Below are 21,815 nucleotides of genomic sequence, written 5' to 3' on the forward strand. Positions count from 1 at the left end.
TGACGATATTATTCTTTCCCTGACAGATCCCATCACTTCCCTAAAATCAGCTATGTGCACCATCTCCTCATTTGGAGAACTATCCTTCTATAAACTCAACACTACTAAATCGCAGGCACTTCCCATAAACATATCCACCCAAATTATCAAGACTCTGAAATACTCTTTCACACAAGATTGGCAAATGTCTCAGATAGATTACCTAGGAATCAAACTGACACCCACCCTTTCCAGACTTTACAAAGTAAACTATTTCCCCTTTCTCTCTATAATGGAGAAAGAGCTCCTCAACCTAGCTAAGTATGAAATATCTTGGGTGGGCCGCATTGCAGCTTTCCAAATGTTCACACTCCCCAAACTTCTATACCTTTTCAAAACATTACCAATCACTATACCAGATTCTTTTTTTAAGACCTGCTCTAAACACCTTAATACCTTCGTTTGGAATCGGTGTAAACCCAGAATGGCGACAAACCTTATGCAAAAGACTAAATCCCGCGAAGGGCTCAACCTCCCTAACTTATATGACTATTTCCTAGCTTCACAAATAGTTCAATTGAGAGATTGGTGGCTAGCAGATTATAACAAGCAGTGGGTTCATATTGAAGCCCCCTTAACCCCCCTCTCGTAACCTTAAGGCTCTCCTATTCGCTTCTCTTGTCCCGTCATTTACATGCCCACCTACCCCAACCTTAGTATCCATGGCCCTAACAAACTGGTTACGTTTCCACAAACTATGCCCAAACTCCCCTAGATCTTTAATCTCTACCGTTCCTATTACATTACTAGATTATCTTATTCCTGACCTAAACACCAAATCCTGGATATCCCGAGGTTTAGTCTCTACGTCGCTTCTTTATGAGGCAGGACGTCTGCACTCATTTGAACACTTGCATAATAGTTATCAGATACCCCTTACTGAGTTTTAAAAGTATCTCCGCATCAGACATTTTCTACACACAAACTCCCCTCTTCAAATTCTGGCTAATCCAGAGATATGTAAGGTATGGGCGCTCCCTCCTTGAATCTCCACGTGCCTCTGCCCATTATATTTGGCTTTGAGGGACAAAGAGTCGTTCACTAAAACGGCACTAATAAGCTCATGAGAAAAAAAGATAGGCTTACCATTTTCAGAAGAACAATGGACTAAGGCCCTAACCTTCATATCTAAGAACCTGCAATATGCTCTTCATTATGAATTTTTGATGAAAACTGTATTGAGATGGTATTACACACCAGAACGCTTAAGTTCTCCAGCCTCACACCTGTGCTGGAGGGGCTGCGGCCAGAAGGGCACACTGTGCCACATCCTCTGGTCTTGCCCTTCACTGCAAGGTATTTGGAATGAGGTCTTTTCCTTAGCATCCGACCTACTAGGTTATAAATTGACTCCTAGGCCGGAGATAGCTTTGCTTTTTATTGATAAAGATACTATACCCCGTAACCTCCCCCTTGTCATAGCACATTTATTTTTATCTGCCAAATTGGCTATCACTCGAAATTGGAAATCTCCAAAAATTCCCTGCCTATCGGAAATCCTTCTCAAACTAAATACTACCTATAGATACGAAAAAAAACATCGCTAGAGCCAAGAATTCCTCCTCTAAGTTTACAGTACTGTGGAACTCCTGGGAAAAATCTACACTGGCAATTCAATCCCTTGATTAGACAGTAGCGAAACTATTACATCTGTATGTAATGCATACCCCTAGTGAGGTGTACCCCCCCTCCCTTCCGTTTATTACTTTGTTATAATTTGGTTCTTCTTGCCTGTATCAGTTTCCTAATGTTACTGTATGACATGTGTCAGTGCTGCGAATGTGGCTATGTGAAGCACAGACGTGTTATGCAACTTTGTTGTATCTTTGCTTATATTTTGGAAAACAATAAAAACCTATTAAAAGAAAATAAAATAGCCATTATAACTAATGAAAGGTATTTGGGTATATACTTATAATAAAGGAATATTTTCTTAATTCCCGGAGAACCCCTTTAAGGAGTTTTCCAGCTGAATTTTTTTTTTTACATTTATCACAATACTGATCAAAATAAAAAAGAAACAATTGTCATCTCCTGCCATTCCTGTACAGACGCTGCCTGGTCCAGAGCGGACATCCTGACAGAGGAGTCATTGATTGACTGCAGTGGTCACATGACAACAATTCTTTTGTCCAGAATGTATATATACAATGAGATAACTAAAGAGAACTGGTGCCTAGGACTGACTCCTTTATAAAACAGATGTGATCTCATGGGGGTCAAACTGTGCTGCCATTCACAGCTAATCCTGCTCATTATACACGTGTGGCGCCAGGCTACAGAGAAATGTCGCTGGAGTCAGGAGCCTTCCATACACTGGTGAGAAGCTGGAATAAGTCTAGCTAGGTCTGCGCTTTAAGGGGCAATCTAATGGGTGCATTTTGCCTTGCTACCCCACCTCGATTAGGCTGGTTTCACATGAGCGAGTTCAACGCATTGAACTGGCAGGTAGCGGCTGCGGAAGCTCCTGTACGGACCTCCCTAGCACTGACAGGCGTCCCTCATAGCATTATATTAGTTTATGACGCTATGTATTGTATAACACTGATATAATGCTGTAAGTGTTATGCAATACATTCCAGAACTGTAAGGGTTACACAGCATCATAAATCAATATAATGCTATGTGACCTTGTCAGTGCTAGGGAGGTCAGGACGGGAGCTTCCGCAGATACATGCTGCCAGTTGAACTCACTCGTGTGAAGCCAGCCTTAAAGAGGTATTCTGATAACAACAAATTATTACCTATCCTCTGAATAAGATTTAAAGGAATTATGCCACTAAGATAAATGTATCCCGCCTATCAGATATCCCTCTCCCTAAATACCACCATTTATCAAAATTTACTTATTCTAAAGTTATTAGCCATTGCGCCCCATGGCATATCAGTTTGATTTTGGTTGCTCTTGGTTACGTCCTGCAGTGTAGCCTTCTAATACAGGACGCACATGCTCACAGAGCTCTTTTCCTTTCCTTCAATAACCAATCCTCTATGTGCAGTGTCAGTTACAGTTGGTAGCACGAGATATAAAAGGATTAAAAATGAGAAAAGATCATGCTGCATCTAATTTAAATCCAGAAGAACTTCTTGCACTAGAGGAGTTAAAAACAAATGAAGACATTATAATAAAACCTAGTGACAAGGGGGGGGGGGGGGGGGGGGGGGGGGGGGGGGGGAATATCATCCAAGACTCAGACAATGATATAGATCTGGTTTTAAGGTTACTTAGAGATAAATAAAAAAGACATACAGAGTACTGATCAACATCTCATATAATCCCATATACAACCCCTATGGCTTATTGTCCCAACTCACAAAGATTGTTTATAACATTGCAAGTGATTACAAAGTCACTAGTAACACCCCATGAGAAAAATTGGGAGATAATAGGATCCGCTATTCTTAAATTTTACTTCTATATGCATTTTATTTCATATTTTAATTTTATTATTGGCATTTTAACATTGTATTGTATAAAGGTATTTAATGCACTAAGAATATTGATTTAAAATTATTATAGTTATTATACGGAGTTATAGACATCACATATTATTGTGATGTCAGATTGAAATTGCTCTAACTTCTAAAGGCAACCACTAATCGAAATTCTGTTCATACAAGACATTTATAAGGACATAAGGAGTATTTAGCACAAAAAAACGCATATGCATAAAGAAAACCGCAGCAAAAACGCATGTACAAATAAAAAACGCATGGACATCTTTTCTGGCTTTAAAAGGAAATCCAGTTGTCCACATCTTGGGTGCTCTTCATGGAATAAAAGGCAGAGGCAACAGGTGTTACGGTACCACTGATGAAGGGAAGGCTAGTTCCCGAAACGCGTCTGGGCCGGATCGTACACCAGTAAAGCAGCACCTCCGCAAGTAAAAGCATGGCCATGCTATAAACTGTTCCAAAAGACAGTTGAAAACGATCGGAACCAAGATCAACAAATTAAACAGCTATCTACCTCCCTGTTGTGCCGGATGAGAAATTACATGGACTGGGCATAGACTGCAGTCCCGTCCGAAGTCCCGTTTGAACTCCCGCGAGATCTCGGGTAAGTCAGCTGGAGGAGTAAGGAGCGAGACGCCGGCAGTGTCCCGCGCCGCCCGACCCTCGCCTGAATAAACCGCCAACGCTGGGGAAGGTAAGAGGACTCAATCTACGCTATATGGGATTGCAATATATACAAACAGACATTGTACTGCATTAGCGCAAAAAGACCAGCGCTTGAATACTCATGAGTTTCTAAAGCCAGTGAAACCTTATCTGGCAACCTATATCTATACCTATACTCAATCTACGATATATGGGACTGCAATGTATACAAACAGATATTGTACTGCATTAGCGCAAAAAGACCAGCGCTTGAATATTCATGAGATTTTAAAGCCAGTGAAACCATATCTGGCAACTTATATTTATACCCACACGTGGACTGCCATTTCCACGGGATTATTGAGAACTCTGATATAATTTAGCCATGTGCAAATAAGGAACACTGCGGCAAATAACCTCTATGGATTTTATTGGACTCCTCCAGTTATAGGAGTCTGTATGAAGTGTATTTTATTACTTGTATTTTATTGCATTTTATATTATCAATTCGTTATACACGTGTGGAATTAAGTGTGATTTTATTAAATTTTAGTGTTAGTCCAAATGAAGTGTGCTCGCCCTTTACTACAGCTTTTTTAACCCACAATTTCAGAGGGTGGGTGTCCCTCTCACCAGGGCTAGTAGCACCTGCTCCGCAATCACGTTTGAAGTGAGCCACCATCTTGAATTTCATACAGAGTACTACAAGAAAATCCCACAAGTTATTATTTGGAAGAATTAAAACATCTTTTGACGGAGGCAAAAGAGAATAACTTAATTACAAAAAATGAGTTTTTATACTTGTTTAACAAAAGCCCGACCAGTCTAACATTTTATGTCCTTCCCAGGGTGAACAAGAGGAAGGCCTATAGTCTCTGGTAATAATAGTGTGACACAGGGGATTAGCGTTTATGTGGACCAAATATTAAGGCCCTTTGTTACATCGTTACCCTCATATATTAAAGATACTAAGGATCTCCTTCTTAAGATAAATAATATCACAGTGACATCATATATTCTATTGGCAAGCTTGGATGTCGAATCATTGTATACAAATATACAGCACCATTTTGGGTTACAGGCAGTAAAATCTTTTTTGAGCGCTAAGAGCAGAAATGTTCAACAGCACAATGAATTGGTATTATCTATGTTAGAGTTTATTTTGGAGCACAACTATTTTAAGTTTCAGGAGCACTATTATAAACAAATTAAAGGGACCGCGATGGGGACCGTCTTGTGCCCCATCTTATGCAAATCTTATTTTGGGGTGGTGGGAGGATCACTTGGTGTTCACAGAGGAGTTGTCGTCATATACCTGCCACACATTATTTTGGGGCAGTTACATAGACAACATTCTTATAGGATGGAGGTCATTCACTATTTTATGAATTCGCCCAGGCATTGAACAATAACAATATAGGTATGAAATACACATGAAATTCAGGAGAAGGAGATCTATTTTTTGGATCTAAAAATAATAAAAACAGGGGAGGGTCATTTTGATACAGATCTATACAGAAAATCGACCTCTACGAACAGTTATTTGCTTTTCCTTTAAAAAGGGGGATCCCGATTGGCCAATACTTGAGAGCCCGGAGAAATTGTACTAATGATATGTCATTCATTAAGGAAAGTAACAATCTTTTTCAGAGATTTCAAAACAGGGGATATCCAACTCGCCCTCTTAAAAGAGCCTTTAATAGGGCAAAAAAATATTAAGAAGATCTCTAGATTGCTAAGATCTATTAAACCCCCCCCCCCCCCCCCCCAAAAAAAAAAAAGATAATGACATTATCTGATGTATCGGCACCTTTGATGGATATAATAAGGAAATATACAGGATATTTAAAAAATTGTGGATCAGCAGCATGTGGGAACTGTTCATTTTGTAGATATATCCCACGTATCAAAAAGTTTACAAATCCAAGTGATAAGAAGGATTTATTAATTGTAAGACCCAAGGCATCATTTATTAATGCCACATTAATTTATGTGGCATCATGCCCATGCCCCAAGCTGTATGTCGGAAAGACCACTCAAGAACTCAGACGTCGTATCTCAGGTCATTTAAGTACAATAGAGACAGAGAAGGACAAGTCTATTTCAAGACATATGAGATACGTTCATGGAAAAAATACAAGCCTATTACATTTCTGGGGAAAAGAGAAGATGAAATTGGGACCCAGAGGTGGAAAATTGGACAGGAAATTGTTACAATGTGAGGCTCGCTGGATCCATAGGCTCAATGCAATGAGCCCGAATGGTTTGAATGAGGGATTCTCATTTACGACGTTTATCTAAAAATAAGGGCAAGGGATATACATCATCTATCCCTGTAATAAATCTCTATCTAATTCATCTATGTTGTAATTTCATAATAATTTAGCCCAATAGGGGGGACTACAGGGAGTGCAGAATTATTAGGCAAGTTGTATTTGAGGATTAATTTTATTATTGAACAACAACCATGTTCTCAATGAACCCAAAAAACTCATTAATATCAAAGCTGAATATTTTTGGAAGTAGTTTTTAGTTTTAGCTATTTTAGGGGGATATCTGTGTGTGCAGGTGACTATTACTGTGCATAATTATTAGGCAACTTAACAAAAAACAAAAATATACCCATTTCAATTATTTATTTTTACCAGTGAAACCAATATAACATCTCAACATTCACAAATATACATTTGACATTCAAAAACAAAACAAAAACAAATCAGTGACCAATATAGCCACCTTTCTTTGCAAGGACACTCAAAAGCCTGCCATCCATGGATTCTGTCAGTGTTTTGATCTGTTCACCATCAACATTGCGTGCAGCAGCAACCACAGCCTCCCAGACACTGTTCAGAGAGGTGTACTGTTTTCCCTCCTTGTAAATCTCACATTTGATGATGGACCACAGGTTCTCAATGGGGTTCAGATCAGGTGAACAAGGAGGCCATGTCATTAGATTTTCTTCTTTTATACCCTTTCTTGCCAGCCACACTGTGGAGTACTTGGACGCGTGTGATGGAGCATTGTCCTGCATGAAAATCATGTTTTTCTTGAAGGATGCAGACTTCTTCCTGTACCACTGCTTGAAGAAGTTGTCTTCCAGAAACTGGCAGTAGGACTGGAAGTTGAGCTTGACTCCATCCTCAACCCGAAAAGGCCCCACAAGCTCATCTTTGATGATACCAGCCCAAACCAGTACTCCACCTCCACCTTGCTGGTGTCTGAGTCGGACTGGAGCTCTCTGCCCTTTACCAATCCAGCCACTGGCCCATCCATCTGGCCCATCAAGACTCACTCTCATTTCATCAGTCCATAAAACCTTAGAAAAATCAGTCTTGAGATATTTCTTGGCCCAGTCTTGACGTTTCAGCTTGTGTGTCTTGTTCAGTGGTGGTCGTCTTTCAGCCTTTCTTACCTTGGCCATGTCTCTTAGTATTGCACACCTTGTGCTTTTGGGCACTCCAGTGATGTTGCAGCTCTGAAATATGGCCAAACTGGTGGCAAGTGGCATCTTGGCAGCTGCACGCTTGACTTTTCTCAGTTCATGGGCAGTTATTTTGCGCCTTGGTTTTTCCACACGCTTCTTGCGACCCTGTTGACTATTTTGAATGAAACGCTTGATTGTTCGATGATCACGCCTCAGAAGCTTTGCAATTTTAAGAGTGCTGCATCCCTCTGCAAGATATCTCACTATTTTTGACTTTTCTGAGCCTGTCAAGTCCTTCTTTTGACCCATTTTGCCAAAGGAAAGGAAGTTGCCTAATAATTATGCACACCTAATATAGGGTGTTGATGTCATTAGACCACACCCCTTCTCATTACAGAGATGCACATCACCTAATATGCTTAATTGGTAGTAGGCTTTCGAGCCTATACAGCTTGGAGTAAGACAACATGCATAAAGAGGATGATGTGGTCAAAATACTCATTTGCCTAATAATTCTGCACGCAGTGTATAAGCCAGGAGATTAAGTTCTTGGACAGGTATCTAATGATTATACAATAATATATTTTCTCATGATATAGAAGGGTGGTAGTACTAAATTGAGATGGTATAGAATTACAGGCAACATAGACGATTCAGATATATAGGGTGCAGTATGGGAATATTGAATAAATAACACTTGAAGTGATAAAAAAATTAAGGCAACTAATAAATAGATATACAGTCACTATGATGGATATCACAGGGTATAAATATGAATAGAGTATTATTTAATAAGGTTGGTGCTGGTAAAGAGAATAGGACTCACATATAACTTATTATTAAAAATAGTCATATAAAGAGGAGTATTGTATAAAGCAACATAAATTGAGATATATGGAAATTGATAGTTATTAATTTATATATAGTGTTATCATTATAATATTATTCTTCATTATTTATTATTCGTCACCTTATTCTTTTTAATTTAGAGAGTTTTATCATTTTTCTCAATAATCATGTCTAATAAAAAATTGGACATTATCCAAAGATATCAAATAGATGTAAAATGATAAAAAAGAGTCCGGATCAGGTTGGTTATTGATATTTATCTTTTTCACATGCGCAGGCCGGAAAACCGGATCCGTTTTACCGGAAACTTGGTGCCGGATCCGGCATTAATGCATTTCAATAGAAAATAATACCGGAGTGTTCCGGAATTTTGGACGGAGAAAATACTGCAGCATGCTGCAGTATTTTCTCCAGCCAAATTCCGTAAGAGTGACTGAACTGATGCATCCTGAACGGATTGCTCTCCATTCAGAATGCATTAGAATCAAACTGATCAGTTATTTTCCTGTATTGAGCCCCTATGACGGAACTCAATATCAGAAAACATTAACGCTAGTGTGAAAGTACCCTTAGGCAGTGAAACATGTTGGGGGAGCTGTGTTTACAGTGTTTTTAAAGAGAGTGATCAAGTGAATCCACTGAGATAGCGTTGGGGTGCGCTGCAGGTGCTCTGGCCACTTAGTGATAATCAGTGCAATGGAGATAGCAGCGATGAGTGACAGTTAGTGTGAATGCTAGAAGTTTAGACCTAGCAAGAAAGGTTTAGAATCCGTACCAATAATCTACACAATCTATCGCTTAGGGTACTTTCACACTTGTGGCAGAGGATTCCGGCAGGCAGTTCCATCGCCGGAACGGCCTACTGGATCCGTCAAAACGTATGCAAACTGATGGCATTTGTTAAACGGATCAGGATCCTGATCCGTATGACAAATGCATTGAAATGCCGGATCCGTCTTTCCAGTGTCATCCGGAAAAACGGATCCAGCATTTATTTTTTTCACATTTTTTGCAGTATGAGCATGCGCAGACCACAATAACGGATCCGTTTTGCCGGAACACTCGGCATTAATGCATTTCAATGGGAAAAAATGCTGGATCCGGCATTCCAGCAAGTGTTCTGGAATTTTGGACATAGATAAAACCGCAGCATGCTGCGGTATTACCTCCGTCCTGAAAAGTAAAAAAGACTGAACTCAAGACATCCTAAACGGATTGCTTTCCATTCAGAATGCATTAGAACTGATCAGTTCTTTTCCGGTATTGAGCCCCTAGGACGGAACTCTATGCCGAAAATAACGCTAGCGTGAATGTACCCTTACTCACTGTGTGTTAATGGCAACAACTTAACAAGGATTAGACATGTAGTTGCAACACTGTTGCTAGTCAATTTCAAAGTAAGATATTGATACACTTAAAGGGGTTCTGCACTTTGTTTAAACTGATGATCTATCCTCTGGATAGATCATCAGCACCTGATCGGTGGGGGTCCGACACCCGGGACCACCGCCGATCAGCTGTTTGAGAAGGCAGCATGGCGGAAAAACAATGTTTTTGTCTTTTTTAAATGCTGCACACATTAGGAGCATTGTGGTTGTCTGCTCCTAGGCCGGAAAGCTATGTTAAATTGCTGTGTAATTAGTTCTAGAACTTTCTAATAAACTGTGTGTTTCAATTCCTCACCATTGTCTAGAGGGCTGAAAACCTGTACAGACGTAATACTTCTCATAACTGATGGTTTGTTAGTCTGGTCAGCCAACCACTGAATGCAGTTGTAACAAATCTTCATATTCCAGAAATATTATATTCTAATTTTAAGCCTCTGGGTATATGCAAGAATGTTACTATATGACAGCAAGCAGAGATCTTGAAAATAGCAAGGACTTGAAACCATTAAAAACCCTTTAAAATAAGTCCATCCTGGTGATGAAGTCACCATTAATGCTTATAACGAGATAATTTGGTTACTTTATACCCACTTTATATAATCCCCATTTTTGTCTGTCTTCTTCCCAAAGGCCACCGGGGAGTAAACTCGAAAGAACTGGTGGAAGAAAGCACTGGCCGAGAGCCACTGCCAGTTCCCAGCATTCAGCGACCAGTCAGCATCGAGCAGCAGGTCCTCAAACACCTGCAAGTAGAGAACATGGACATTAGGGATCCTTCCTACCCCACTAGATGTATGTCCGAGGGTCACCGCCCAGGACCATGCTGATCAATCCAACTAAAACCCTTCCCCACAGGAACATTCCCCAAAATGGGCTACCAACCCTCTCTTCAGTCCATCTTGGATGATCTGATCTTACTTCACATTACACAGCTATGCTTATTCTCACCTGCTGACCTTCCTCCCATGATATCCACAGATCTCCACGAGTCAAGAAACAGGCGACTGCGTGTCGAGCAAGATGGTGGATCCAGCCTTCTGTTCTCAGTTGAGTCATGATGGCATCAATGAAGGGGTAACCAGTCCTGGCCTGAGAAAGGTCATAAGACCAAAGATCATCACCATACACAGACCAAGCAAAGATTCCCTCGCCATATGAGCTTACAATGTAAAGCCTTATTCTAACAGGTGCAAGTCACATCTCACCAGAGCTACTGTCTCTGGTGGTCACAGGTCAATGTCCTACATGGATGTATAGACCTCACAGCATCATTCATGTATTGCGCCATCTGAACCAGGTCTAAAGGGAAAAGGATAAAATATCAGTCCTCTCTACATTACTCACTTCACTCCATGCCTTGAGATATTCCTTGTTCTCATCCCAATCCACCTGAACGCACACAGAGTTTCCTTCCATCTTGTTGAAATTGGGAATCCCTGCTCCCGCCGTGTAGAAGAACTCACGCCATAGGAGCTGCCCATGGAGCGACACTGGAGGAGAAGAGTGCTTTTTCTGGACAAATGCAAAAAGAGAAAATGTGGAAAGTGAATAAATCATCTGGTGACTGTGCAGAGAGGTGAAGGATGGTGACCACTGGTCAGTGAGAACCTGTGTAATACAACGGGGCGCCAGGTTTCCTCTTTGTAGTTGTCCTTCTCTCAGGCTAATAGAGGGAGAGTCCTAAAGGGAAACTCCCGTAACCTTTGACTGCAATAAAGGAGAATATGGAAATCGATATTGCTCCAGTGTCCTCATACAGCAACCAGCGAACATCTCACCCCCTGGTAAATCTCAGTCAGTCTCCAGTAAAAGATCCGTGTGGACAGGCAACCAAATTTCATGTAGGGGCTCAGCACCGTCGTACTGGGAGTAAGAGAGTTGGGTTCAGTTTCTGGTTTCTTGAAGTTACACACCCAGGCCTAAGAATGAAGAGACCGGAAAGAAAAGATCATATCTATAGATCATCCTTTTACAGGGTAAGGGTCTTCCAATTCTATATTACTTATTAAGCAATCAGCTGGAATCTGTCCAGTGCAAATAGAATAATGAACGCCTGCATCTGATTGGATGCAGACAATTTGTCATGCATTTCCTCACCGTCCTCTTCATGTTCAGGTCCAGTCGTCGTAGGGCCTCGCTCTCTCCCCCGGGGTACAGGTGAGGTCCCAGCTTGCTGGGGTCTTGTCCTAGCTCTTCTAATGTGGGAACCCCATATATCTCCTCATATGAAGGCTTCCAGGGAGTGCAGCAATCTAAGAAAAATAGTGGATTTAGTGATGGTTTCATCTTCCTTCTTTCAAAGCAATTCACTAGAAGCTGCAGAATACATCTCCAACCAAGTGACAACCATGTGAGCTGCCCTGCCCAAGTACAGGAGCCTTAGCGACCTCCACACTCCTTTTCTCTTCCATTAGCCAAGTTGCCCTGGCTCATGAAGGGAGCAATTGAATTAATAAATATATACGAGAAAAACATTAGATTGCAGCTGGGGGCGCTATTGCACTGGCGTGTATATAAAAAACTTGTCATCTACAATGGTGACATATGGTACTGCAACTCGCTAACAAGAGGATGCAGATACCTCATACCTTCAAATCCAATTAAATTAAATATATTTTATTATATATCTACGAAATATTATTTTATGAAGTCTAACATCAGGCTGTGTACACATTTTAGCCTTGATCCCCCCACTCCTCTTTTCTGGGGATTTTATTCCGGATTTCTAGTTTTGGTTGGATTTTCCTTCAGGAGTATAGTTTGTACCTTTCATGTCTTCTTTAGTTGGTGCTGGACAAGGGCGCTTTGGAGGACCTATAGAGGCCAGGACTGTTTGCAGGCGGACATAGGTTAGAGGAGGCTTGCCATTGTTTTCAGCAATCACTCTGCAGCACAAGAAAAGATGCGACGTGATGAAATTAACCAACCACACGTAGAACATAAGGCATAATAACTCACCAAATGGTCAGTGCCTACATAGCCTATCGAATCTATATCAAAGAGAATAGCATAAAAGCAATGGTGATTACGTTTTTACTGCAGTTGCAGAGAGAGCCGAGCCTCTAGGTGTAATGTCAACGCCCCCATTGCTCCTAGAGGCTCATTTGCATATATTAAAACGTAATTTTTCTCAGCAATGCGGGCAAATATGAACATGGGACCAACACAGATGCCTTCAGCTGCCAAGGGCACATGTAACAGGTCAGCCAGTTTCATAGGTACAAATCTGCTGACAGATGCCTTTAAGGCCTCTTTCACACAGGCGTTGCGGGAAAATGTGCGGGTGCGTTGCGGGAACATCCGCGATTTTTCCGCACGAGTGCAAAACATTGTAATGCATTTTGCACTCGCGTGAGAAAAATCGCGCGTGTTTGGTACCTAAACCCGAACTTCTTCACAGAAGTTCGGGCTTGGGATCGGTGTTCTGTAGATTGTATTATTTTCCCTTATAACATTAAATTTAAAATCTGGCCCAAAATATGTCAAACTAAAATAGATAATAATGCTTGCCTTTTAAAGGACCTGTGTCCACTTTTCTAGTTATCCTCTATCCACAGGATCGGGAATAGCGAAGTGATTCGTGGGGGTCTGAACGCTGGAGTCCCCACGGATCTCTCTTCTTGACTGAGTGGCAGGTCGAGCATATGCCCTGCCTCTCCATACATTCTCTATGGGGTCGCCGGAGATGGCGGAGTACAGCACTGGCTAATTCCAGTGGTCCCAAAGAGAATGAATGGAGCAGCAGGGCATATGTGTGGCCTGCCACACCATAAAAAGGTGGAACAGGACCCGTTCCTGGGATCAGTGGGGTTTGCAGAATCGGACCCCACTAATCATATAGTTATGCCCTATGGTGTGGAGAGGATAACTTGAAAACCTGGACAACCCCTTTAAATCCTCCACCAACAATATCTCTTTACATGGCAGCAGTGATGCCTGTAAATACGGAATATCATCACTACCGCCATGTAAACCATACTGTAATGGCCAGCGTCACGCACAGGGAGGGAAAAGGGAAAGCCCTGCCCAAGGGAGAGGGAAAGGTGGTGACCCCTGACTCACCTTGCGGCTGGCACCTGACTGCCCTGACGTCCCTAGACGGGTTCCTCACCCGTGCGGCGATCACGTGCCTAAACCCTGGCTTTCCCTAAAATGAGCCCTAGATAGTGAACGGGCCGGTGGGATCACTAGTCCGCACCACTGAAACCAAGAGGGAAACACCAGGGAGAGGACAGACAATACAGACAAACACATACACCCAGGTGGGCGACCACAGCAGACCACAAAGGTCCAACAGGGATCCGGAGGGTAACGTTCTGGACAAACAACCAGAGAACGCAGCAACACAGCTCCAGAGGGTCAGAATAGATGTCCAGGCAGGAAGCTCTATATCTGGCAACCAGAGAAGTGTGAGAGGGGAATATAAGGAGGTTTGGGAGTGCTGGACAAGAAACAGCTGAGGAGAAGGAGCTACGGATCCCTGAGTGAGCCAAAAAGGGTTGCAAAGCAAACCCAGAAAGCTACCATAAGGAAACAGCCCTATCTTACATAGAGCGCGCAGCCAACCGCTGCGACTTCCTGACCCCGGGTATAACAGAGTCAGGCGTGGTTCTTGACACCCTCGTGACACATACGTGTCAATACTGGAGAATGTGACGCATGTGCAGAATTTTTTGGGCATAAGTCCAACCCCCTTTGCAGGTCACAACCTTTAACAAAGCCCAAGGGCACAAACGGAGGGTCATAACTGAAGCAGAGACATTAGGGTCACCTGAGGCAGGGTAGTAGTGTGGATCCTGGAGCAGGGGTAACTGGAGAAGAGGCAATATTAGTGGTGCATTTACAGTGGGGGCATCTGGAGCTGGGGCATTTATGGGGGTGCACCCTAAAGCATAGGGTCACCTGAGGCAGGGTAATAGTGGGGATCCTGGAGCAGCTGCAGGGGTATTAGGGGGGCAACTGGAGAAGATTCAATATTATGGGTGGGGGTATTGGGGGACATCTGGAGCTGGGGCACTCATGGGGGTGCACCTAAAGCAGAGGCATTGAGGGGGACCTAGGGCAGAGTCCCCCCAATGCCACTCTGAACTCTGCAGAGAGCAGCACACTTACACAGATCTGTGTCTGCTATAAACAAATCCCCTCTTTCCCCCTTGCAGTCTCTTACAGCTCACTACTGTCACACACCTGAGAAATCAGCCCAGCACCGCAGAGGAGTCCTTATCTCCAGCAGCCAGTTTCCTGACAGCAGGGAGGGCAGGAGGATGGCCAGACATGTTCTCTCCTCCTTCACTACCAGCAGCCCCAGAAGTTTAGAAGATACTGCGGGGCCTCCTGTACAATTTAAAATAGTAGGAGGCTGCATCGCTGTGCGATACTGCCACCTAGTGGCTACAACAATTATCTCTCCTGAGAAACAAGAGAAATAATTACTCCTCCGTCTTGGGCGCAGGAGACTGGGGGCCCACCGAGGAATCCTCCGCCTCCCCGGTGGGCCAGTCCGAGCGTGGTCTGATGTAGCCCAAACTGAAACTAGACTCAACATACAATACCACAGACTCAGACCCAACCAATCAACCTGGCCATTTCATTTTGGGGCTTTGGAACCAATTACCAGTTTTCCATAGAGTTACGGACGTTTATAGTGGTTTCAACATAGAATGGTTGTCCCACTACCAATTAGCATTGTAACTTGAGGGACCACTGGTATATCATAAGCTGTGTTGTTTACAATAGACAAACACCAGGGAGCGCTCCACCCACCTGTCTACATCATACAGGGTGTTTGACACCTTCTGGATGACCTGGACATTGTGCTCAGAGGCCATCTTCTCCACCTCGGCATCCCGCTGCCTGGAGTACGGCTCTGTGTCCACTTCAAATGTCAGACGCGTCACCTTCCACTTCTTGAAAAGCTGAGGGAAGACTTCAGTTGGTTTCCCTCTGACCACAAACAACCTGCACAGAACATAATGAGCGGAGAATGAAGCACCCCTATAAACAGCTAGAGCAGAAACTCTTTCTAGTAAGGGCCTCCCGCTCAGAGGGGCCACAGGGTAACCCCTACAGGGCCACTACGTGCTTTGCCATACCTGGAGTTTATCTTCTTCAGGTTTTCGTCCAGATCCCTCAGAGCCTCGATGAGGAATCTCCAACGGTTGCCGCTGACTTTCATATTCCTAGGGAACCAGGGATCCAGAATAAAGATGGGGTGCAGCTCCTCACAGCCTTTTATGGCGGCCAACAGGGCAGGGTTGTCATGAAGTCGCAACCCCTTCCGGAACCAGTGGATAGACCGTTGCGGCATGGTGGCTGCTGAGCAGAAAGGAGAAGGTTCAGATGGGCTGTGGGGTCAGTAGAGGAAAATACCGGAGAAGTAGAAAAGGCGAGTGTCACTCAAAAGTAAGGGTGGGAGTAGTAGTAGCATAGGCATACTGAGTATCAATATAAGGTCAGAAGAGCAAGTAGAAGATGATGGCAGAAAGAGCAGTCTAAGGTTATTAAAGGATGGTGGGAGTAAGAGTTGTAGTGTAGTATTGCTGGATGTCAGCGGATAATGGGAGTAATGGTAGTATAGCATTACTTGTTATCATTGTAAGATCAGTAAAGGGTTATGGGAGTAATCATAGTAGCTGGCTAACATTACTGGGTATCAGTGCAGTATAATGATGGATGATGAGAGTGGTAGTGTATCACTGCAGAGTCAATAGAGGATCATCGGAGTAAGGGCAGTTTACTGACTATTAGCGTAAAGTTATTAAAGGATGGTGGGGGTAACAGTAGTAGTGTAGTAGTATTGCTGGATGTCAGTGAAGGGTGAATAGTGGATGGATGATGAGAGTAGTAGCATTACTTTGTATCAGTAAAGGGTTATTATGAGAGTAATCATAGTGGCTGGGTATCAGTCCAGTATGATGATGAGAGTAGTAGTCAGTGGAGGGCAGCAGGGCGGTCGGTACCTCGTGTCCCGGTTGGTCCAGCAGAGGGCTCCTTCCAGGATCTCACACGGTTACATCACGTTACCTGAAAAGTTACAAAACAGTGTCTGCCCTCAGGGGGAGGAGCTTCCGCCGGAAAGGCCAATAAGAACGAGCCGCTGTAGTCACACCCCCCAGCCTGTAACCCTCTACTCCCTGGACGGAAATGCTGAAGGGGCGGCGCGACGGGATCGGCCAATGTGATCATCAGAAGCCGCATAGCGCAAGATTCCCCAGGATCTAAAGCGTTATCTTCTATCCGTTCTGGCTGTATCACCCCGAATACAAATCATCCCCTCTCTATACATCCTGGAAAGACGAGGCCTTGTACCCAGGGTGAATGTCAGTCCCGAACGACCCCACAGGCTTTCATTTTCTACCAGGGTTTCGATATATTTAATGGCAAGATTATTGCTGCAGCCAAAAACCGCAAAGCCTAGAACATGGCTGTTTTTTTTCTTTCCAAAAACAGCGCTACTCTTGTCTGTGGGTAGTGTCTGGTATTGCAGGTCAATTTCATTGAAGCGAATGGGTCTGAGCTGCAATACCACTGACATCCTGTGGACAAGTGTGGCGCTGTTTTTGCCATGTTTTTCTAAACCCCTTTAAAGGGGTATTCCTGGTTGTTAAAAAGTTATCCCCCATCCACAGGATAAGGGATAACTATTAGATTGGTGGGGGTCCTACCGCTGTCATGACAATGAGTAACAGATACTCCACAGAGCCCCCCTGAAATGAACGGCGTGGCGGGTCGAGCATACGCATCGCTGCTCCATTCATCTCGCAGAGTATGGCGCTGAGCTATTTCTAAAACTCCCATAGAGATGTATGGAGCAGCAGTTTGCATGTATAATTTGCCACTCAGTTGATTCCAGGGGGGCTCCGAGGTGTATGGGGTACCTGCTCTCATGATCAAAGGGGGTCCCAGCTGTAGGTCCCCCACCGGTATAATAGTTATTCCCTATCCTGTGGGCAGGGGATAGGTCCTCACAAATGGAATACCCCTTCAAGGCAAGAAGAGTGAGAAAGATCTAATGGAGCAAGTCCAAAAGTGCTGTCAACCCCCAGCCACGGTCTCCAAACGGTCAACCCCCCGATCCCAACCCCTCCGCACACAGGGACTGATCCTTGGTGAAGCTCCTCAGGGACATGGCAGCCTGTAGTGCTGCAGTATTAGCGCTCATGCACACGACTATGTATTTTGTGGTCCGCAAAACACGGATCTGCCAAAAAACAAAACAAAGCGGATGACATCCGTATTGCATCCTATTTTTTTGCGGCTCCATTGTAACAATGCCTTTCCTTGTCCACAAAACAGACAAGAATAGGAGATGTTCTATTTTTTGGCGTCATGGACATACCGAAACGGAATGCACAGATCATTTCTGTGTTTTTTTTCGGACTCATTGAAGTGGACCTGTAAAAAAACGGAAAAATATAATGTTTATGTACATAAGCCCTTATGGACTGGTCATACATGTGGTTACCGCCATCCCCTGTAGATGGCAGCACTATAACCACAATGGTTTCTGGCCACCTGACACATGTACATACAGGTGAAACTAAAAAAATTTGAATATCGTACAAAGTTCATTTATTTCAGTAATGCAACTTAAAAGGTGAAACTAACATATGAGACTAATTACAGGCAAAGCGAGATATTTCAAGCCTTTATTTGTTATCATTTGGATGATTATGGCTTACAGCTTATGAAACCCCAAAGTCACAATCTCAGGTCCCCTTTGCTCAGGGGTATGGACTAATTAGCTGACTACAGTGTGACACTTTGAGCCTAGAATATTGAACCTTTTACAAAATTCTCATTTTAAGCTGCATTAATGCAATTCCTTTTCATTTGCATTACTGAAATAAATGGACTTTTGCACAATATTCTAATTTATCGAGTTTCACCTGTAAGTCCTGACAGAGATAAGGAAATCATGAATGAGTCTGGTACGTGGAGCATTTTATTCATGTATTTCCCTCACATTTTACGCCATTCTTAATTTTGTAACTGTAAATTTTTTTTTTTTTTTTTTTTTTTCCAAACAATTTTTATTCAGTTTTCCAATTACCAATACAAGAAGCATATGGAAAATTTTGGCAAGTACAATTGTCATAAATACACAGATACACAAGATATCCATTTACCATATTCAAGTGTAAGTTGCGTTAAATCCCTCAGCCCCCTACCCTCCCCCCACCCTAAAACCCCCTATTCCATCTGGTTATAGCTAGTTCCTCATGTTCCGGTTTACTCAATGACATCTTTTCACCATTTCAGATCCCTATTCAACCTTTAAATTCCCTAATGTTCCTTTTAAGTCCCTAATCAAGTACCATTCAGTACATTTGAAATGACTCATAAGCATGTGGATATCTTCTGCCGATAGATATTTGGAAATATAAATATTCCACTTTTCTAGAAATCTGGAGGACTTGTGGTTTTTATGCCCTTCTGCCTCCAGTTGATCCATCAATAGAAAGTGTCTCATTTGATTTTGAAATTCTGCCTCAGCCGGAATTTGGGGAGACAACCAGCTACGCAACAGGCATCCGAGAGCCACTAGTAACGCTCCATCTACTAACCCTGGGATCCTGAGGTTTTCGGGGAAAATATGAAATAGTAATACTCCCGGATCACAGGGCAGAACCAGATTCCAAGTGTCCTTAACCCACGACAAGACCCATTTCCCAAAAATTTGGACCTTTGGACATAGCCAAATACAATGATCAAGGATAGCTTTTGGAGCGTCACATTTAGGGCATGCAGTCAGTCTATCTTTCTTATCACTGGATCCAGGGATGTTAAATGCATAAATAGCTCTGTGAATTAATTTTAACTGCGATTCCCTCCAACCTTCGCACACAACTGCCTTCCTAGTTCGTTTCAGCCCATGCATGATTTTATCATTTCGGCCTTCTTCTTCACCTATTAACTTCGTCCATCCCCTACATAGTTGACCAAATGTTTTATCATTCTCTCTATCTCTCAAGTTTTTATATATCTCTGATAGTGACACCTTACTACCCATCTGTCTAAGTAGGATATCAAATCTATTAGCTGTAAATTCACCGCTAACGTCTCTCAATCTGCTTTTACAAAAGTGAATGAGCTGATAATATTGAAGTTCATGTCCCCTTGGAATCAAAAATTTCTCCTGAAATTCCTGAAAAGTCAGATATCTGGATTCCTTATCATGAAGAGTATGTCTGAACACCTTCACACCCTTATCTTTCCAAATATGAAATAGTTTATTTTGGCTACCTATTACGAAATCAGGATGATTCCATATAGGCATAAACTTAGACATTAAATAGGATAGGTTATACAGCTTCCTCACCTCCTTCCAAGTAATTATTGTGTCCCTCACTGTAACTGCCGATTTAATGCTTACTGGTAAGGAAGCCAATTTAGTGTGCAAGAGCGCCCCCAAATCCCAACCCTGAACTAATTTCCTTCAAGTTTAGTGTTAGAGTAATGAGAAGTATGTGCAATGTCTAAATAGACTTGCTAAGTTATATCTGCGTATATCTGGAAAACTTACTCCACCTCTATCTACGGGCAAGAATAATGTTTTTAATGTTTGCCCTTTTTTTTGACCACACAAAACAAGAAAAAGCGCCATTTAGTTCTTTTATGTCCTTATGCCGGATCAAAATAGGAAGAGTCTGCATGGGGTATAGTAATTTTGGAAAACTAACCATTTTTATCAAATGGCACTTGCCTAAAAGTGATATAGGGAGATTCTGCCACCTATGTAGTTCTTGGGTAATCTGCTTTATAAGGGGTATGTAGTTTAGGTTGTAGAGTGAATGAGTTGAGTGACCAATTTTAATTCCCAAATAAGTGATATACTGTTTGGCAATTGCAATTGGATATCCTTGTATAACCTTCGGTCTCCTTGGATCAGGGGGCCCAATGTATAGCAGTTCGCATTTGCTAGTGTTAATTTTGAAGCCAGACGACTTCCCAAAGTCTTCTATAGTGTCCATTATTTTGCCGATATCTTTCTGTGGATTAGCCAAAAAGAGAATTATGTCGTCCGCAAAAAGAGATATTTTTATCTCGTAAATTTTAATTCATTTTTAAAACAGCAAACATACAGACGGGTCCAACAAAACGCCTCACCTCTCATGTTACAGTGGGCTCGGGATACAGTATTTTCTACAGACAATGGTATTTCCTAAACCATCGTACCAGTCTGAACATACGACGCCTCAGACACTGCTGATCTGTGGTCGATGTGATTGACTGGAGGATCCAACCAATCAACACGGCCATTAGGCTGGGTTCACACGAGCGAATGCCGTGCGTGGCATCCGCTCCGTGAAAGAGTGCCAAGACCCGATGCAGACTGCAGAGGCACGGAGCATTAACATGACTGATAATGCTCCGTGCCTCTCTGTCACCTCTTCGTAGTAAAGAGGTCACAGAGAGGCACGGAGCATTATCAGTCATGTTAATGCTCCGTGCCTCTGCAGTCTGCATCGGGTCTTGGCACTCTTTCACGGAGCGGATGCCACGCACGGCATCCGCTCGTGTGAACCCAGCCTTACACTGGTAAAACGCCTGTATTAGCCACCTAGTAGCGCCCCTCTGCGGTACTGTGTGGTACTACATGTTCTGTACTGCTCTTTATCTGTGTCAGGATGAGCTTCTCCTTCAGACATAAGGTGAGGACGCCTCCATTTTATTTATTTTTTTGGTACACTGGGAAGATTTATCAAAAGTGGTGTAAAGGAAAACTGAGTTTCCCATAGCAACCAATCAGATTCCACCTTTCATTTTTGAGAGCTCCTTTGGAAACTCAAAGCTGGAATCTGGTTGGTTGCCATGGGCAACTCAGTTATCCTTTACACCAGTTTTGAGACTTCTAGCCGCTAGTAATATGCTTTATCTGTGGTAGTTAAATTTAATCTTAATTTTCTCTTATTTTAGGATGTTATTTTAGGCCTTTGGAACCAATTTCCAGTTTTCCATAGAGTCATGGGCTCTGGTTATAATGGTTTAAACTTACAATGGTCATCTTACAA

The 21,815-nt window shown here is 42.7% G+C and overlaps 1 protein-coding gene across 3 annotated transcripts in view; it reads right to left on the bottom strand.

Annotated features, from left to right (window-relative positions):
• The window catches only part of LOC121000836 (cryptochrome-1-like), a 35,575-nt gene extending 18,363 nt beyond the window's left edge, over window positions 1-17,212 (bottom strand). The window contains exons 1-9 of one of the 3 annotated variants that reach the window (XM_040431547.1): window positions 16,761-17,212; window positions 15,894-16,116; window positions 15,565-15,759; window positions 12,568-12,686; window positions 11,899-12,053; window positions 11,580-11,720; window positions 11,146-11,313; window positions 10,750-10,890; window positions 10,393-10,544 (exon numbers count right to left, since the gene is read on the bottom strand). In XM_040431547.1, the coding sequence (XP_040287481.1) occupies window positions 10,393-10,544; window positions 10,750-10,890; window positions 11,146-11,313; window positions 11,580-11,720; window positions 11,899-12,053; window positions 12,568-12,686; window positions 15,565-15,759; window positions 15,894-16,108 (1,286 nt within the window). In that variant the 5' untranslated portion in view covers window positions 16,109-16,116; window positions 16,761-17,212. Of the gene's footprint in view, window positions 1-10,392; window positions 10,545-10,749; window positions 10,891-11,145; window positions 11,314-11,579; window positions 11,721-11,898; window positions 12,054-12,567; window positions 12,687-15,564; window positions 15,760-15,893; window positions 16,155-16,760 lie in introns of all 3 variants that reach the window. The other 2 variants (XM_040431555.1, XM_040431537.1) reach the window with 2 other exon arrangements.
• Between the last annotated feature and the right edge of the window lie 4,603 nt (window positions 17,213-21,815).

Source organism: Bufo bufo, chromosome 1 (assembly GCF_905171765.1).
Source record: "Bufo bufo chromosome 1, aBufBuf1.1, whole genome shotgun sequence".
Lineage (NCBI taxonomy): Eukaryota > Metazoa > Chordata > Amphibia > Anura > Bufonidae > Bufo > Bufo bufo.